The sequence below is a fragment of the Muscardinus avellanarius genome (genome assembly GCF_963383645.1).
Source record: "Muscardinus avellanarius genome assembly, chromosome: 6".
In the NCBI taxonomy this organism is placed as follows: domain Eukaryota; kingdom Metazoa; phylum Chordata; class Mammalia; order Rodentia; family Gliridae; genus Muscardinus; species Muscardinus avellanarius.
Window position 1 is genome coordinate 27,708,981 of NC_137791.1, and position 19,628 is coordinate 27,728,608.

The 19,628-nt window shown below is 36.1% G+C and overlaps 1 protein-coding gene across 1 annotated transcript in view; it reads right to left on the reverse strand.

Annotated features, from left to right (window-relative positions):
* Positions 1–19,628, reverse strand: part of LOC308264000 (acid-sensing ion channel 5-like) — a gene marked incomplete at both ends in the record, with an annotated part of 105,250 nt that overhangs the window by 491 nt on the left and 85,131 nt on the right. Inside the window, 7 exons of the mRNA XM_080697160.1 lie at positions 1,761–1,852; positions 7,791–7,959; positions 10,655–10,711; positions 13,299–13,446; positions 15,211–15,360; positions 17,390–17,515; positions 18,532–18,769. Coding sequence (XP_080553286.1) covers positions 1,761–1,852; positions 7,791–7,959; positions 10,655–10,711; positions 13,299–13,446; positions 15,211–15,360; positions 17,390–17,515; positions 18,532–18,769 — 980 coding nt within the window. The remainder of the gene's footprint in view (positions 1–1,760; positions 1,853–7,790; positions 7,960–10,654; positions 10,712–13,298; positions 13,447–15,210; positions 15,361–17,389; positions 17,516–18,531; positions 18,770–19,628) is intronic.

Here is a 19,628-nt window from a genome sequence, read left to right on the forward strand (position 1 = left end):
GAGGCAGAGACAGGAGGATCACACAGGTTCGTTCGAAGCCAGCCTCGCTGGCTTAAGAGACCCTGTTTCCAAATAAAATATAAAAATAGGTCTGGAAGTGTAGCCCAGAGGTAGAAGGGTTCCATCCCCAGTACCATCTCCCCCCCAAAAAAAATTCTAACTCAGATCCTGGTGTAGTGGTGGATATCTGGGATGTCTGTAATCCCAGTACTTTGGAGTCTAAGACAGGAGAACCACAGGTTACAAGCCAGCCTCAGTAATTTACTAAGGTTTACAGCAACTTTGTGATACTGTTTCCAACTATAAATAAAACAGGGTTCTGTATAGCTTGAAGGTAGAATACCCCTGGATTTCATCCCCAACATAAAAATCTCTAACTCAGACTTTAGAAGATAAGTCTAGGTAAACTCCTAAAAGTTCCTAGATAATTACAAATTTCTTTCTGTGTATGGAATGAAGAGTGATATTTAGATATTACTGGATGATGCTCTTTTCCACAAAATTAATTCCTAAGCAATTTGGATATTTTGTCCAAATTTTATTTTTTTAAAGCAGTCATAATACTTCTTTTAACTGAGATATATGAACATCATTTCCTTTAAAAATTTTTAAAATCTATATTTGTCTTTATTGTTTGTACTTTTTTAGTTGTAAAATATGAATAACACAAAATTGCCATTTTTACAATTTTTAAGAGTACACTTCTGAGGCATTACATACATTTCATATTTTTTGGTACCCATCACCACTATCCATGCCTAATTTTTTAAATTTTCCCCAACAAAAACTATGTAAACGGTAACACATCATTACTCTGGCCCCTGGCAATCACCCTTTTACTTTTTGCCTTTGTGAATTTAACCTAGTGCTCCCTTCTTAAATACACTTCTTATTCATCTTTATTTAATTTCCACAGTCATTCTTAGAATCATTTTCTTTTTTAAAGTGTGGTAAAAAAGTGTGAACTTCTCCAAGAATTTGCACATTTCCTTCCTATCAAGGTCTCTGTCACATCTGACTACGTGTGTGTGTGTGTGTGTGTGTGTGTGTGTGTGTGTGTTGCTGGAGATGGAACTCAGGGGCATTCTACCTCCAAGCTACACCCCCAGATCTGTTTTTATTCTTTATTTTGAAATAGGGTCTCGCCAAGTTGCAGATGAGGCTGGCTACAAACTGCGATCCTCCTGTCTTAGCCTACCAAGTACTGGAATTACAAGCATGGGCCACTATGCACTGCTTGACTACTGTCATTTTGCTCAACTGTAATGTCCTTTATGTCTTCTGTCTGGCTTCCTCTAAAATGAAATGAGATCCAAGAAGTCACTAATTAAAACTTTTAAGGACTCTAAGATGAAGGAGAGGAAGCACACCATGGGTATAAACTAAATGTCCATTCTGCTCTTTAAGGCTCTTTTAACATTGGGGAGGAGCTCTGTGTGGAGGAAGGAGATGGCTAAATTCCACTTAGTATCATTGAAAATAGTCACCTGGTGAGGGGGACAGCCTGTTAGAAAAAGGAAATGTGAGTGTGAACATGAGCTGACTATCCCCAATACATCTGCCGTTCCTTTGTCAGAGCCCTGTGTAGTTGTGCCTCCCTTCGGCCTGTTTCCTAGGAAGTAGAAATGCATCAAATGGCAGATGACAAGTACTCTGGATTCTTTTTTCCTCCACTGATAAGCTAAACCTTAAATACGAAAGGAAAAAAAAAAACTGATGGAAAGTAAAAGAAAATCGAGGAACAACTAAACAACACTTACCAAGCAACTCGGACACACTCACTGCTTTTTGCTGCTGAGTTATTTTATAATTTAAGTCGCTATAGTTTATTTCAATGTTCACAAGATTGCCCCTGGGGATAGAAACAGAATTAACCCAGCTCAAGACAACTAGCAATATATTTAATTCCCATCTGAAGAAACTAATATTCATTTTATCATTATTACTTTTTTTTGTGTTGTACTGTGTATTGAACCCAGGGCCATTCTACCTCTGAGATAGACCCCTAGCCGTTCTTTATTTTGCAGCAGGATATCACTGAATTGTTGAGAGTCTCACCACCTTGCTAAAACTGTCCTCAAACCTGCAATCCACCTCCTGCCTCAGCCTCCCAAGTACTAGGATTAAAGGCATGTGCCACAACATCTGGCCTTATTGTTAGGTTTTTTATTTTTAATTATTTAGGAAATGAGAACTAAGTTCTGGGACATTCTACCTCCAAGCTTTGTCCCTGCTCTTTATATTTTGATATAGGTTCTTGGGCAATTTCTGAGTGTTACTAAATTTCCCAGGAGGACCTTGAGTTTGAGATCCTCATATCTCAGCTTCCCAAGTGCTCATGGCCTCCAGTTCATACTCAAGTTAGATTGAGACTCTATACACTGTTGAATTGCAAATGACATATAATCAATGTTCATCTCAATTAGTATCATTAGGAAGGCACTTTTGTCTTTTTGGAATTTGGGGAAAGGAATTTTCTCAGCCCCAACGATTTCTCCATGCCTCATTTCCTGAGAAACTGAAAAATTTAGACATTAAACATGTACTAGGTAGGCTGAAGTATTAACTAAGCTTTAAGTATAAGTTTACTTTTAACTGAAATTCTGTTTTTTTCCTTTGTTTCTTATGTGACCCTAGAGAAACTGCATTGTTTACCTGAGTCTTGGTTTCCTCCTCCGTGGTCTGGGTTTTAGAGGTGAACTTACAGAGTTGGGATGGGGAGAAATTAAAGACTGTATACACAGAACTGACACAAACACTTGAATATACTGAGTGTCATCAATATACTTGAGCAAAGGCTGTTTTCTTAATGTATGCGTGAGAAGTCTTCCAGTGACTAGAGTGACTAAATACTATTTTCTTTTTTCTCTTTCTTTCTTTTCTTTCTTTCTTTTCTTTCTTTCTTGCTTGCTTGCTTGCTTGCTTGCTTGCTTGCTTGCTTGCTTGCTTTTTTGTGTGGTACTGGGGGTGGAACCCAGGGGCTTTCTACCTCCAGGCTATACTCTCAAACCTATTTTATAATTTATTTGGAAACAAGGTCTCACTAAGTTGCTGAGAGCCTCACTAAGTAGCTGAGGCTGGCTTCGAACCTGTGTGATCCTCCTGTCTCAGCCTCCCAAGCGCCAGAATTATAAGCGTGCGCCACCACACCCAGCGATAAATACTATTTTAAAATGATAACTCTTTATATCGTCTTGGAGCCCTCATTATATCTCCCTTGCAGAACTCTACCTGGTAGTTATACAATTTCTTGCTATCTTTAAAAAATTTAAAGCAGAGCCAGGCGTGGTGGCCCACGCTTGTAATCCCCACACTTGGGAGGCGGAAACAGGAGGATCGTACTGGTTTGGAGCCAGCCTCGCTGGCTTAAGAGACCCTGTTTCCAAATTAAAAAAATATAAAATAGTTCTGGGAGTGTAGCCCGGAGGTAGAAGGGCTTCCAGGAACCCCAGTACCACCAAAAAAAAAAAAAAAATTAAATCAGAATATCCTAGTAATGCAGCCACATACATATTTATAGCATCACAGTTTGCATAGCCAAGTTATGGAACCAGCCTAAGGGCTCATTAGCAGTTGAATGGATAAGGAAAAATGGTATAAATACACAACAGAATTTTATTCATTCATTAAAAAACAAAATTGTGTCATTTGCAGGAAAATGGATGGAACTAGGGAATATTATGCACCGTGAGATCAACCAATCTCAGAAAGTCAAGGGTCATATATTTTTTTCCTCACATGTGGAAGCTAGAAAAAAATAGGAAACATAAAGGATTTTATATAAATGAGGAGAGAGATTAATAGAATAGTGGAAGAAGGATAGGGGAGGGCTAGGGAGGGAGAAAGAGGCTTGAGGAAGAAAACAGTTCAAATAATGCTATGTCCACGCATGAACCTATCACTACACATTTCACTAACATGTATGCAGAGGAAGGATGGGGAAGGGGATACGATCTGGAAGGAAACAAGTGCCGTGTGCACGAATGTTTCTATCACTTTGAACCTCACTAATAACACATTAATAAAAGTTCATTATAATACATTAATACAAATATTTAAAAGAACTTGCAATTCCCTTGGTTATGACACCCAGTGAATCATTATTATTTTCAATGAATTGCCGCCAATGAAAGCGGAGTAGCTTGTGAATTTATTATTATTTAATAAATTCTGACATTGTGGAAAGTTACAAGTGTGTTTGGTTTCTGCTGATGCTATCTCTTGCTCGGGACAAGGCTTCTGACTGGTCCTCTGCTTCCAACTTTAAGGAAACCACCTCAATATATGTAGGCTCTCTGTTCTTCTCACGGCAATTAAAACATTCTTTTACAACTTACCCTGTCAGAACCCTTCTGCTCAGCCCTCTCCCTGCACCACGACTTCCCAGGCAGAGTGATCTTAGTGAAACTCCTCCATGGTCTTTTGAGAATCACCACTTTAGGTCTTGATTCAACTGTTCCCTCACCAGGAAGTTTTTTCCTGATCATAATGCACAACCCTAAGGACAATCACCTCTGATTCTTATATATTTTACCCCAAGGAGAGTAGGCACAATGAGGAGGGTTTTTATTTTTTCTTACACTGAGGTATCCTTATTACTTAGAAGATCTCTTGACGTAAAAGATGCTCATTACATACTTGTAAAAATGATAAAAGGTAACAATTTAAAGATGAAAGAAATAATTGAATGGATTAAATATTAACTTTCTTGTCCTATAAGCTCAACCAGAAACGAATCACTTATTGTATTTCAAAGTACTAACAATTACCATAAAAAATAGACTCTATTAGTAATGTTTCCTGGAACTACGTCATGTCCTTTAACCTACCTAATGCATGTGGCTGTAAATCACTCTCTTCATTGTTTACAGCTTTTGAAATCGATATTTTCAAAGATACTTAATTCAAAATGCATCACTAATATATGTACACAATTTTCATTGGTTTGTCTGTGGGTAACAGGAGAATGTAATGTGTTGAAACAGATAATAAGGGGGTATAGTGATGTTTACAAATAATAAAGCAGTTTTCAAAGTGAAAGAAGTAATAATGTTGTCTAGGAAGTATAGAAATTTCAGTAGTATTTCAGTCTTTTTCTCCTCCATTGTACTCTTAATTTCCTGTACCCTGATAATATTGTTTAGTTTCCCAGGAACTAAATATAATAATTTCCATGATAATTTCCAAGAATTATCCATTTGTGTTCCTAAGAGAAGATAAGTTCTCCCGTAAAAAATATTGTGATGTTTGTTGAACTATCAGAGCAGCTGATTTGTACAGTAATTTGAATCTCACTGAATCTGTGCCTCCTGGGTATAGGAAAATTATTCAGTTACTTTCAAGACTATTTTTAATGTTAGAAAGGGCACAATTATAATAGAAACTATGGATTTTAATAAGGGCAAAGAAATAAAAGAAAAATGAATATTTGCTGTTTTAGAGGAAGGCTAAGAGAATGTTTCCAGGTTCATGAACATGAGTGCTATGTTAAAGGGAGTGAGTTGCTTTTTGCATAAAAAATAACAGTTTTATGTGACTTTTATTTTACAACTTGTTAAATTATGATAGAACAACTTCAAGTATTCACCTGTACCACTAATGAAATCAGCCTTAATTCTGCCACAATTTACCCTGTCTGCACTTCCACACTGTCTCCAAGCTAAGCTTCTAGTGGTTTTCTTAATGCTACTCAGCAGCTGCTGTAGAAAGCCCTGCAATGGCCAACTTGGGCTGGGTTTCTGTCCCAGGAAAGAGAACATGGAGGCTTTATGATTAGATTAGGAATTTTTCTCCTGACAAGGGGAATTTGTGTTTCCTGATTTACTCCTTTTTTTGATTTCTGCTATCAGTGCACAAGGAAGTTTATTAATTATATGTGTAACTTCTAAGCAGCTCTGCCCAGGATTTGGGCAAACCCCAAGTCCATCACCTTCGCTCAGTCAACTATTTGCTTTAACCTTTCTGGTAACAGCCTTCACTATTCACAACCATGTACGTTTCCTACAAATTAACTATGGCGAAATTAATTTAAGAACTATTATAATATGATGTATTGTAAGAAATAAAGTATTTTCTAGGATTATCTTGTTTAATACATGGGTTTCTTCGCTGATCCTCAATCTGTCTTCAATACCATGCCTACATTCCATGCACGTCAATAATCCAAAAACCTAGGAGCTCTCTAACAACCAAAAGTTACCCAGTGCTATTCTAAGTCATATGTAATATAACAGGCATAATACTAAGAGCAAATTAGTTTCCCATTTAAAAATGGAATTCAAAGAGATGTCTATTGGAAATGCGGTATAAATAAAGATATAGTTGCAAATTTTCTTTTTATCTGCTAAATGTTTGAAACCATACTTTATGAGCACTGTAAAAGCTTTTTGTTCAGCCAGGCATGGTGGCCCACACTTATAATCCCAGCATTCATGAGGTTATGACTGGAGGATTGCAGTTTTCAGACAGCCTCAGCTACTTAGTGAGGCCCTCTGTAAATTAGTGAGACCCTGTTTAAAAAAAAAAAAAAAAGGCAGGAGGTGTGGCTCAGAGCTCGAATGCCCCTGGGTTCCATCCCCAGATACACACACACACACACAAAAAAAAAAAAAAAAAAAAAAAAATTTTTTGTAAAACTATCTTATTGTCTATGTACATAAGGGAGAATATTTTCTAAAAATTAATTAAAATAAATACTAGGGTATTTGAGGCCAGCCTCAGCAACTTAGTAAGACCTTGTTTCAAAATAATTAAATAAATAAAAAGTTATGGAGGTATAGATTAAAGGTAGAATGCCCCTGGGTTGAGTCCCCAGTACAAATAAAAAAAAAATTCAAAGTAAATCTGAATTGAAAAAAATGCTTTGAAATTATGTAGCGGTGCAATTATAAATCAACCTTAAATTAGTTAGTATATATTTATTTTAATATGTGTAAGTATAAATTTCAGTGTATAATTATTAGTGTTTTAGGTTCTATCCCTTACAATATAAATTAAAAACAAGATAAAATTCTTAAAATAAAAATTCTTTATGAAGCTAGATGTAAAATTTCTAAGAAAACTATAGTATAGCATAAAGGAAACTAATTTAATATTTAGTTGATCATGAGAATTGGAATAATATATCTCTTTGAAAAGGACATGAGACTAGAATCAAACTTCTTGGGCATAATTCCTCCTCCTCCTCTTCCTCCTCCTCCTCCTCCTCCTCCTCCTCCTCCTCCTCCTCCTCCTCCTCCTCCTCCTCCTCCTCCTCCTCTTCTTCTTCTTCTTCTTCTTCTTCTTCTTCTTCTTCTTCTTCTTCTTCTTCTTCTTCTTCTTCTTTTTCTTCTGCCATTGAATACCTTGATAGGTTAGTTACTTAAAATACAGTATGCTTCAATTTTCTTTTTTGTAGAATGAGAATAATGTCTGTTCCAGTCTACATTCTGTAGTTACTGGAAAACTCAAACCATATAATATACAGGTAAGGAATTTTCATGTTTCAAAGCATCAGTTGATATTAGTTAGCATCATCATTTTCTCCAGTTGGGGCCAAGAGGTGGGGTTAAGAGCAGTTGTCAGTTGTCTCTACCACCAGGTGCCATTTTACTTTTTCCACATTTAAAGTAAATGGTTAGAAGATGTGATCTTACCTCATGTTAAATTTCTACATTTTCATTGTGAATTCTATTACATACGCCATTACCTCCTTTGGTGGATTCCCATTTCATTTCCTGAGACTTTTAAAGTCTTAGATAAAGGAAAAATTTGTGTTAATTGTGAATGCTGCATAAGACTAATAGAATTACCTCATATATTCCTGGCTTTGATTCAGCTTCTTGGAAAAGTAGTTCAAGGCATTGTGACCCGGGAAAGTGGAATAAGAAATGGTGGCAGGGTATTCTGTTTCTTCACAAGACACAGGGCAACTGGAATTATATGTTCCCATAGTACATAGTTCCTTGAATTCAATGAGATCTGAAAAGCAAATCAGAAGAGGGCATTATAGAAAATAATTTCAGAGTGGAAAGAACAGAGATTTTTAAAGTTTATAATTTCACTTTCACTGTTAAAAAGGGAGAAAACAAACTTTATTATTACTCTCTCTTTTTTGGGTACTGGGGATGGATGGAACCCAGGGGCATTATACCTCTGAGCTACACCCCCAGCCTTATTTTTTATTGTTTATTTTGAAACAGGGTTTCACTGAGTTGCAAAGGGCCTCTCCTCACTCAGTAAGTAGTAGCTGATGGAACTGTGATACCCCTGCCTCAGTCTCTCAAATGTTGGGATTACAAGCATGCACCACCACACCTGGTTTATTATTACTTCCTTAACAAATGGTGTTTATGTTTTCCTACTAATACAGCTAAGGAGACATGACCTAAAGCATAAAAGTTGATATCTTTGAATGCATTGAGTTGTTGAGCTCAAACCTTTAGTAGAAATAAGACATTCCTTGCTGGGAGCAGTGGTGCATGCCTATGTAAACCCAGTTCTTGGGAGACTGAGACAGGAAGATAGTAGGTTTGAGGCCAGCCGAGGCAACTTAGACTCTGCTTCAAAATTAAAACAATAGAAATAAGTCAGGCGTGGTGGTGCATGCTTGTAATCCCAGCATTTGAGAGGCTGAGACACAAGGATCATGCTTCACAGACAACCTCAGCTACTTAGTGAGGGCATTTACAACTCAGTGAGACCCTGTTTCAAAATAAAGAATAATAAATAGGGGTGGGAATGTAGTTTGTAGGCAGAATGTTCCTGGATTCAAGCCACAATATAGTAGTAATAATAATAAAAATAATAAAATCAGCTCTTTGGATAGGTAAAGGTTGAAAATATTTTTGTTTGGCCTTGTGCCAGTTTGAGAGGAACTTTTACACTATATATATATATATATATATATATATATATATATATATATATATATATATATATATAGTGTGTGTGTGTGTGTGTGTGTGTGTGTGGTGCTGGGGGTGGATCCCAGGGGCTTTCTACCTCCAGGCTATACTCTCAGACCTATTTTATAATTTCTTTGGAAACAGGGTCTAAGTTGCTGAGAGCCTCACTAAGTAGCTGAGGCTGGCTTTGAACCTGTGCAATCCTCCTGTCTCATCCTCTCAAGCACGGGGATTACAAGTATGTGCCACCATGCCCGGCATGACTTGAATTTAATCAGAACTCATCTTCAAACTTGAGGCAACATGTAACGGTATGAAATACCCTGCTTGTGTTTGGGGTTTATTATTTCGCTGGACCCTGCAACTTGTGAAGCCGCCCATGAAGTTCTGTTTTTGGTCTTCTCTTGGTGCCTCCTCTAGCTCCCCCAAGCCATGCATGCACCTGTGTCCTGGGAAAAGGCTTTCCAGGAGGTAGATTTTATCTCCAGATTTCCTTAGTACCACTCCTCACTGCCCATTGTCACGGCCCTTTCCTCTTCATCCACACAGACTTTCTTCTTTCTGTTCAAGTTTTGATACTGGGCTCCTTTGTTCTTGTTCACTAAAGCCCTTAATTAATGACCAACTTTGGGCTTGTTTTCTACTCTCTAGCTTTGACACTCCTTTTTCAGGATATAATTTCCTCAAGAATACTCTCCTTCTTCAAGAGTACCGGTAAAAACCATCTCTCGTTTCCTACGGTAATATGCACTAACCCCTTTATGTACACACACTTTTACACAGTTATGCACTCACATACTCAGACACAAACTCTTACACTCTCGTTCACATATCCACATTCACAAACATTCATCGCATATACACTCACACATGTATTCTTACACACAGATACATTCACACATGCACTTATGTACACATACTCACACACACACATACACACACACACTCTCCTGACCCTATTATTTCATAAGTGTTCCTGAAGAATTTCTGGCATAACGTATCTCCCTACGCTCTTCTTTCCTACATCAAGGAAAGGAAATCAGAAGAAATTTGGCAAAATGATTTTATCCCTTTGAGTCATCAATATTGTTGTTGCATATCCAGCTTGTGAGCTACAGAAAAATATAAGATCCCTTCTGCTCACACTCATACCTTAAGATATTTTACAATCACTTAAAAGAAACTGTTAAATCTATTCCTGCTATCCTGAATATCTCCACAATGGGTTGGAAAAGCAACATTCATAGAAGGTTGTATAATAGGATTCCGTTTTAATAACACAATCAATGACCTGAAGTCATAAATATGAAGTGGATGCATGGAGAAAGTTATGGCAGAACGTACTGGAGAGTGATCCAGCTTGTATTGTGTTTATATTTTTTCTATTCTGTAATACTTGAACTATTCACAACAAACATGTTTTATTTATATCATCATAAAAACCCAACAAGGCTATTTTGGTGACAAAATGAACAAGATTTTTAAAGCAACATAAAGATTTGGAAATAACAAGCACAACTCCCCACTGTTATCTGTCACTGTGTCTCTTACTGAAATGTGTCTTGAAACTAGGAGGGTTTTGTCTTTTGTTTGTGTTTTTATTTTCCACCCTTATGTTATCTACTATTTAAGAATATTAAAATATTCTCTTTGTATTTTATTTTCTGTCTTATTTCTGGGATATCTGTAGTATGATTTAATGTCTTGCATAACTTTAAGTTACTTGAATATAAATCCTGAATAGAAAAGAAACAAATTAAGCCACTTACCAAGGACAGGAGAGACACAGTTGTAATATTTTTCTAGGTCACATTCTGTCCCATTTCCTTAAAAACAATAAGTGTAACATGTCGAGACTTGGATTTTTTATTTTCAGTTTTTGGTGTTGGCAATTGAAATAATATCTTATGCATATTAAGCACATGTCTACAACTTATATACATCTTCAAACCTAAAACTTTACATTTTATAAAATAAGCAATCTAATGACAAATATACCTTTTATAGCTACATCAACTCATTTATCCATTTATCTGTCCACTCATCTGGACGTTTATTCATTTGTAAGATACATACAAAAATGCCGGGACCCAATAAAAGTATATGTTGACAGGAAGAATAATACTTTTGTTTCTTTACATCTATCAATATAATTCTAAAATCTCAATGCAAATAAGACTTGTAAAATATTTTTATATTTTTATATAAAATTTCTTTTACAATTATTATCTCATTTGACCATGCCTATAATCTTGGGATGTGGAATCATCACTTTACAGATTATGAAACCAAAGATTCAGAAAGTGGCTTGTCCAAGATTATGCAGATATACATATCTATATATGCAAGTATATATATATATATATATATATATATATATACAATGCATGTGTATATCCCACTTATATAATATATACTTCATTTATATAATGTATTCCTCTCTATAAATCACATATATAAATAATGTATATATATGTATATATTCCTTTTACACACACAGTTACTTGATGGGCTGCCTCTCTAGGGGTAGGATGGGGGCAGACAAGTCTCAGTATTTACTTGTTAGTGACCTCCTGTGGATCTCAAGACAATGCTGATTTGGGCTGAATTTAATTCCAAAACTGATTCTAAACCTTAGTCTTAGTCTTTGAGCCCAGGTGGTCTCTGAGGAAAGCCATAATATCTAGCTACTAACCCTGAAAATAATAACCAAATTGGATTGTCCACTTAGACTATGTGAACAATTTGAGGACTGCTTGCTTAACTACAGGAAAGTATTCTTTATAAAGGAACTGTAGGACAAAGAAAAATAAGAAGGAGGAGGGAGAGGAGAAAGAGGAGGAGGAGGAGGAGAGGAATCTGATATTTTTAGTATAAATTGCCATTTGCCCCAATTGTGCCTTACTTTTTGCAATAATATTTCTTTATTAAAAAAGACAAATTTTGAAAATAAATTCTCAGGGAACTTCTAAAAACCAAAAGTGACACAAAGTGCTTTTTTAAGTCATACTTAAATATAACAGGCACACTACTACAAGCAAATCAGTTTCCTACCTTAAAATAGAACATAAAAATGATGCCTACATTGAAAGCAGTAGTATAACAAAGATACCATTGCAAATTTCTACCTTTCTGATTCGTTCTTCAAAATGCTAATGAAGTTACTTAGCCACTTCACTTTCTGTCTGTGAGTCTCAGTTTCCTCTCCTGTAAGAAGACTTACAGATATGTGAGGATGTAATCAAATAGCATACAGTTCTTGAAAGCACTTGATACATAAAGTTCATGCAAATTTCAAGCTTTGTCTTTTATACATTGCCTAGTTTCTGATTCATAATAATTCATATTTGTATTCTATAAGATATAATGAATTTTAAAGTATTAGCATTATGATGCATGGATCAATTGAGACTTTTTTTGCCAATATAATTAGAAATGGAAAAATCGAAGCCAGACCTCCTTCAGTGCTGTGTCATATCCCTGCTCCTAGAAATGTCCCCATGGGGCAGTTTGTGAGGGACCAGAGATCAATGAGCTAGATTTTTAGAAAAAAAAAAAAAAGAAAATGATGATTGGGAATCCCTGTGAAAGGAAAGTTTCCCAGACATATACTGTTGTTACAAAGAAGAAGCCATAGCATTTCTATATTTGTAAAAGAGAGAGAGAAGAGAGAGAGAGAGAGAGAGAGAGAGAGAGAGAGAGAGAGAGAGAGAGAGAGAGAGAGAGAACAATTATATTGGCAAACTGGCAGCATCAAACTACTTTTTATCTCAATGCAGAAAGAAAACCCAATAAAAGTATGGTGCCAAGCATTTTAAAACCACGGACACATGTTTCTTATAACAGCTCTGTAAGTATAACATTCCTCCCCATTTAACAAGAAGTGCAGAGCAGTCAATAACTTGTCTAAGGTCACCTAAGAAGAAAATCTGAGGCTGAGGTGAGCTAGCTCTAGCTCTCATTTACCCTCCTCTGATGCCTCCTTCAATGCTTGTCTTCTATCCCTGCTTCTGGAAATGTCTCACACTGTATACAAAGGAGGCTTGAAGTGTCCTTAACAGTAACAAAGAAAAGAATTATCCAACAGTGAAATCTTCAGGGTCTGAACATTAGGCATAAAACCTTATTTTTCTTTGAAATTAAGAACCACTTGATGTACAGTTTTAAGCATTTGAGTGCATCCATTTAAGTCTTTGGAAATAAGAATCAAATCAAGGAACTACCCAGATAACATAAATTTCTTTTCCAGCGATGTCTGCCATAATTCCATGACTTCAACTTTATCAGTTGAGATTACATTTGGCAAATGGATGATTTTTAAGCATGGGTTTTCATAAGAATGAAAAACAATTAAATGACATATTGACTTTCTTTGTTTCAAGCAAGGGAGGAGAAATGCCATTGTTTATTTACCTGGAAGCAGAAAAGGCAAACACCCACAGTGCTTCTGTATGTGCTGTGCTTTGCATTCCTTCAAGCAACCGTAAGTGCTGTAACTGTGGAAATTCTGGAGCTTGATATTAGGGTTGCATTCTCCCCAGGGGTGTTCCTGGTGGACTGTCTTAAGATAGAATTAACAGCTGATGCAGGAGATTCATCTCAGTGGCTCCACCTATCTCCCATCAAAGAAGCTGGTAGATATTTTTACTTTTCTCTCAGAGCTCTTTTTTTTTTGTGTGTAAATTCACTACATTTGACCATTTTTCCTAATCTATTAACGTGTAAGTCTCTGAAGATTAAGTATAATAGTGATTTCTCAGCATTTTTCCAAAATGCTAATCAATAAAATTAGACAGACTAATCATTCTAAAAATTACCTCCTAAAGAGAAAATCATTTATATAAATGTTATGTTAGTTTACTAATCAGCCCACCAAAAAAACAGCATCCAAAAATTATATACACAAAGAAAAAATCTTTCATTGAGCTCCTGTTATGTTTCAGGTAACAAAGTAAGTGCTTTCTTTCTTTCATTACACTTAAACTTAATATAACCAAACCTGAGTTTTCTTACTGGGTCCATAGTCTCTCAGAAATTAACCCATGAAGGTGTAGGGCCATGAAAGCTTATTTTAAGCCAAAGAAAGATATAGAATTGAAAGACAGTAATTCCCTTAATTAACCTTCAGAATTTGCATCCTCTTTCTTGGTAATTAAGAGGCCCCACAGGCCTTTGACAGAAAGTAGCAGTTGAAGCCCCCAGAGATGAGCTTTTATCCTATCTTGCAGCTCCCCAACTTATTTCTTTGTGATTTATCTTATTTGAATCCTGGCTACCCAATGCCTCTAATCCAGTTTCATTCCCTAATCTGAATCTTTATCTTGCAGATTGGTGGGAGCTTCTAATCAACTGGTACTGCTTATCTTCCTCCCCTAAACTCCTCTTTCCCATCACTCCTGGGATTTGTTTACACTGGTTTTCCTAGGAATTTGACCAGTAGAAGGGGCTGACACTGTTTTGCACTGTCCATGTATGGTCATTGTTATCTCTGAATCTTATTAATCTGCCCTGTTTTTATTCTTTTAACAGATTCATCCTTTCTTCCTTTATTTTTCTTTCTCTTTCTTTCTTTCTTTCTTTCTTTTGTCTTTCTCTTTCTCTTTGTTTCTATCTTTCTTTCTTTCTTTTGTCTTTCTTTCTCTTTCTCTTTCTTTCTTTCTTTTGTCTTTCTTTCTCTTTTTCTTCCTTCCTTTCTTTCTTTCTTTCATCTTTCTTTCTCTTTCCCTTTCTTTCTTTCTTTCTTTCTTCCTTTCTTTCTTTTCTTTTCTTTTCTTTTCTTTCTCTTTCTTCCCTTTTCCTAGGTCCTTTGCCCTAAACTGCCTAGCTGTTCCTAACTCCTCATCACAGCCATGGAAGAAAAATATTATTCTCCTCTTAATTACCAAGAAAGAGGATGCAAATTCTGAAGGTTAATTAAGGAAATTACTGATTGACTAAAAAAAAAACAGAATACCCCATACCAGCCTGGCTCTAAGACTACCTCTTCTTCCATATTTTATTTTCTCCTTTCCATGGCATTCTATGGAAATAATGTACAGTTCACAAGCAAAGGTGTATCTTCACACTTCATGACCTTTGCATTTTTAATGACATTTAAAGTCACTTTGGATCTGATAAGCTTCTTGGCTTTCACTTCTGTTGCATATATAAGGTCACTGGTTTTTACTAAACATGTGCCTCTAGGAAAAAATATTAAAGACAACTTGAGTACTTCCTACCATGGTTCAAAGGTATGGGAGATGGGGATTTTTAGTGAAAATCAATATTAGTGTATTTGATGCCACACTACCCCACCTAACTACCTCAGATGCTACTCTATATTTACCTTCAGCTGGCGGATTGTCACTTGTGCGTGCATTCCCACAGGTGAAGACAGCCCTAAGCCATCAAACCGTGGTTCTTTTGTGGGAGAATGGATAACAAAGGTGATACCAGCCTCAGCAAAGCCAAGGGCTGGGTTATCAGTAAATTCCTCCTGAAATACAAGTTCACATTTGCTCAGATGTGTAGTTAGAAAGAAGTTAGGTTAGTTCTATCAAATCTGGAGCTGTACCAAGCCTCATGGTAGTGTTTGACTTATATAAATTCACTTTTTATATGATCATTCAATCTGTTTATATAAAAGTTATAAAAATTAAATGCCCAAGACATACTTTGCATGGTTGAATCACAGCACAAAGCCTCCACAGTTTTCTTTGAATCATTTTTTACTTTAGAAGAATGAGTTTGGTACAGGTAAAAATTGATGATCTTATTTTCTCTCTTAACCTAGCTGCCTTTTTTTCTGCTTCCTTTTCTCCTATTCCCTTTATTCACACGTTTTAGAGAATCATTCATACCCCCTTTTTGCCTTTGAAATTTCTGGATTTATTTACAATTCAAATTTATTTTCCCCAAAGAATGTAGTTATGCAGTATTCATTTAACATCAATGTTTTTTTGTTGTTTTTTTAATATAATTTTTTTTACGGTACTGGGGATGGAACTTTGGGCCACTGTACTTCCGAGCTACACCCCCAGCCCTATTTGTTAATCTTTTTATTTTTGAAACAGGGTCTCACTGATTTGGGAAGGGCCTCGCTAAGTAGCTGAGGCTGTCTGCAAACCTCGATCCTGCGGTCGCTGCCTTCTGAAAGCTGGGATTACATGAGTGCACCACCACACCCGGCTATAAATCTTATTTTTGATAAAGAACTTTAGCACTATACCTCTTGAAACTTTGTCATTAGGTACAATTTTGGGCTATAAAAAGAAGGGATAGACTTGAGAATCTAATGAGTTTTTTTCAGTGTATGAGACAACTACTTATATAGACACCTTTAACAAACATGCTTAATATTTCATTTGTAACTTAAAAGTTTATTTCTCCTGGGCCTCTTATAACCCTCTAAGAAACATTTAAGTGGCTATAACCCTCTAAGAAACATTTAAGTGGCTAGTAGGAATATATATATTCAGTGATGTTTACTTATAGAATATTGCCTTAAATATGTATATTTTCATAGAATTATAAAAATAGTTGAAAAATTCTCACTTACAATTAATATTTAAAGTAACCTCAGGGCCAATATTTGAATGGTTTTCAAATATTAGTCAGATAGATGTTATTTTCATATATATTAATCATATATATGTATATATTATATATGTAAACACACAAGAGTGGGTAGAAGGAGCATTGACATGTACAGGGTTGTGTTCAGACATAAATAAAACTGTCTTGAATGGGAAACAAAAGAACATTATATAGAATATCTTAACAGAAATTATTTGAAATTAGCCACTGTCCTCATTTATGTGGATTAGGGAATAAGAAAAGGTCATTTGAAAGGATTAAAAAACAGGTTTATTTTTTATCACTGCCATTAATTATGTGTAGATTTTGGATAAAAGTCTAACAACATTTCATAATCCTCATTTATAAAACCATGGTAATGGAGTATAACTCCTCCAAATGCATGTTAAGAGAAGAGATTATACAAGACAGAAGGAAACTTAACCATGAAGGAGATGGATGCCAGCCCCAGTGAAGACAACTTCAACTCATTTATTAGGAGTGTGAACACCTGGCTCTCAGGGCTATATACTTGGAATTTCTTGGGTCAATTACAACTTTCAAAAATTTTGCAAAATGCATTCATAAACATTGTTTATATACATAAACATATCCCTTAGCTACATAAAAATAGTTCTAAAGTTAATTCTTAAATGCATAGAGTGATCTTGGATTAACTACATACATCACAACCAAAAAATTGCTTGTTTCCTTTTCTGTGGCACAAACAATTCCTAGAGTCACAATCATGAGCATGAATAGAACAACTACAAATCTCCAGGATATACCTCAAAGATTTGCTTTTTAATCTTGAAGCCAATAGTTCCATAAAGTCCAACTACCAGTTGAATATTTGACAGGGCAAGATATTCTGAATGAGCCTTTTGAAAACCTTGCCTCTCCTTGCTTGTTCAGAAACCTGGCGTGTGAGGTTGAGGAAAATTCAATACCTGATTGACATTGAAGATCACACTCAAGCCTCTTCCCGAGACACTAATTTTTTTCTTCCAGTAGGCATTCTCACCATGATTAAAAGTGAAACAATTTCCATATTCAGTGAAGATATGTTTAAAATCCTGTGATATGAAAATGAACCAAATAAAACACAATAAGTCTGAGCATTTATATCACTTCTAAAGTTTAAATTGTTGTAACTGTTTTTAAATCACAAATGTCTAAAGAATATAGAAATATCAGAGAACATCATGTGTGCATTAAATGATATCTTTTATTTCTCTTTAATATATATTTGTCGACTCATATGTGACTCTTTAAATATACATTTTAATACATAAGTATGTTTTTACATTTATAAAATTACTTTTTGTTTTACTATGAATTCTTGGAAACATGCTTTTTTTACCCATGGAGAACTGCTTCAACATTCTTTTGCTTTTTTTTTTTTTTTTCTACTTGGGATTGAACCCAGGGGCCTTTTACCTCCAAGTTATGCCCTCAGCCCTTTTTTTAATTTTATTAAGTTTTGAGACAGGGTCTAAGTGGCTGAAGGTCTTGCTAAGTTGTTGAGAGTCTCCTAAATTGCTGAGGCTTCCCTTGAACTTGTGATCCTCCTGTCTCATTCTCTCAAATACTGGGATTATGGAAGTGTACCAACACATTCACCTTTGAGTTAGGTTGACAGCTTCACCATGAACATATGAATGGAGGAGAGGAGGTTTCTCATTTATAATTTAATGCTAGGGACCTCTCATAAAATGCCACAAGCACAGCACAGAGTGATGGCTATCTAATGCTGATAGAAATGCTGTCTTGAAACTGGCTGTCTGGTGATGGATGAAGAAAACTAAAATATCCTTGTGTTAAACTGATTTTCTTTTGGGAGAACCATGCTGCAAGAAAGACCATCAAATTTTCCGTTCTCTAATTTTTATTAGTTAACTACTTGAAAGAGGAAACTTGCCTTATAAGTATGCCACAGATACTGATACTATAAGGCAGAGTTTGTGTCATATACTACTGGAGTCAACTGAGATGGATTCTTCAAAGGAATAAAGTTTATCTTATTGCCCAACAGCAGTCCAAAGAGTATCTTATCACTTTGATAATATCTGAAGAAATATCAAGTCATTACCTTTGGGCCACATGGTACTCCAAAAAAGTCACAAGCCAACAAAGTGCTGTTATTGAGATAAAAACCATTGTTCTTGACAAATTCTTTAATGCTAAAGTTGTGGAAACTCCAGAAAAAATCAGAGGCCTGTTCATAGCCTGTGAAATTGCCTTTAATTTCCTGAAGATGGAGGACCTTGGATACAATATGCCATAAGAAAAAAATGATGCTGAATTTGGCCACACCATCTGCTTGGAACCTATTAGTAGAAATAATGCATCTGTTAGAATAACTAAAACTTTCAGTTATCTAGAAGACAGAAAGCAAATACCTGTACTTGATCAGTTTTTTCATTATCTCACAAAGGAGGATATTCAGGCTAAACTGGATTCCTAAAAGGTGTTGGACACACTGCACACATACCTGGAATACCTCCCACACCTTGGTCTAGATGAATCCTAATGAATCTTTAAGACCCAACTCTTCCTTTCTTCCAGGCAGAGGTGAGAATGTATGGCTGTTAAGAACACATACTTAGGAGCCGCACTTTTTGGGCCTAAATCCCATCTCTGCCACGGCCATGGCTTTTTACTGTGTCTAAGCTGTCACTCAGCCTCACTGCATTCCCTGCCTTGGATGCATCTGGTTACTCTCAGGTTCCCTGTAGGAGAAGAGCCCCAGATCATTGTAATTGAGCTGCTGACTCAGCTTGTTGCAGTGGGACCCTTGCCAGCAAGACAGTTCCTCTAGCAACTCTTGGTCTTATTCCGCTTCTTCAAATCCTGGTCAGACGAGAGGGAGTGCGGCTGTGACGGTGCCAGCTTCTCCTGCAGTCTCTGGTACCAGCAACATTTAGGGTGGTGAAAAGACATGTATTCCACTTTCTATTTCTCTTCACAGTTCACATCCATTTCCCTTCTGGTGTGTGTGTGTGTGTGTGTGTGTGTGTGTGTGTGTGTGTGTGTGTGTGTGTGTGTGTTACTGGAGATTGAACCCAGGGACATTCTATCTCTGAGCTAAAACCCCAGCTGTTTGTTTTCTTACTTCTAATTTTGAAATAGGGCCTTGCTAAGTTGTTGAGGCTGGCCTCAAACCTACAAACCTTCTGTCTCATCCTC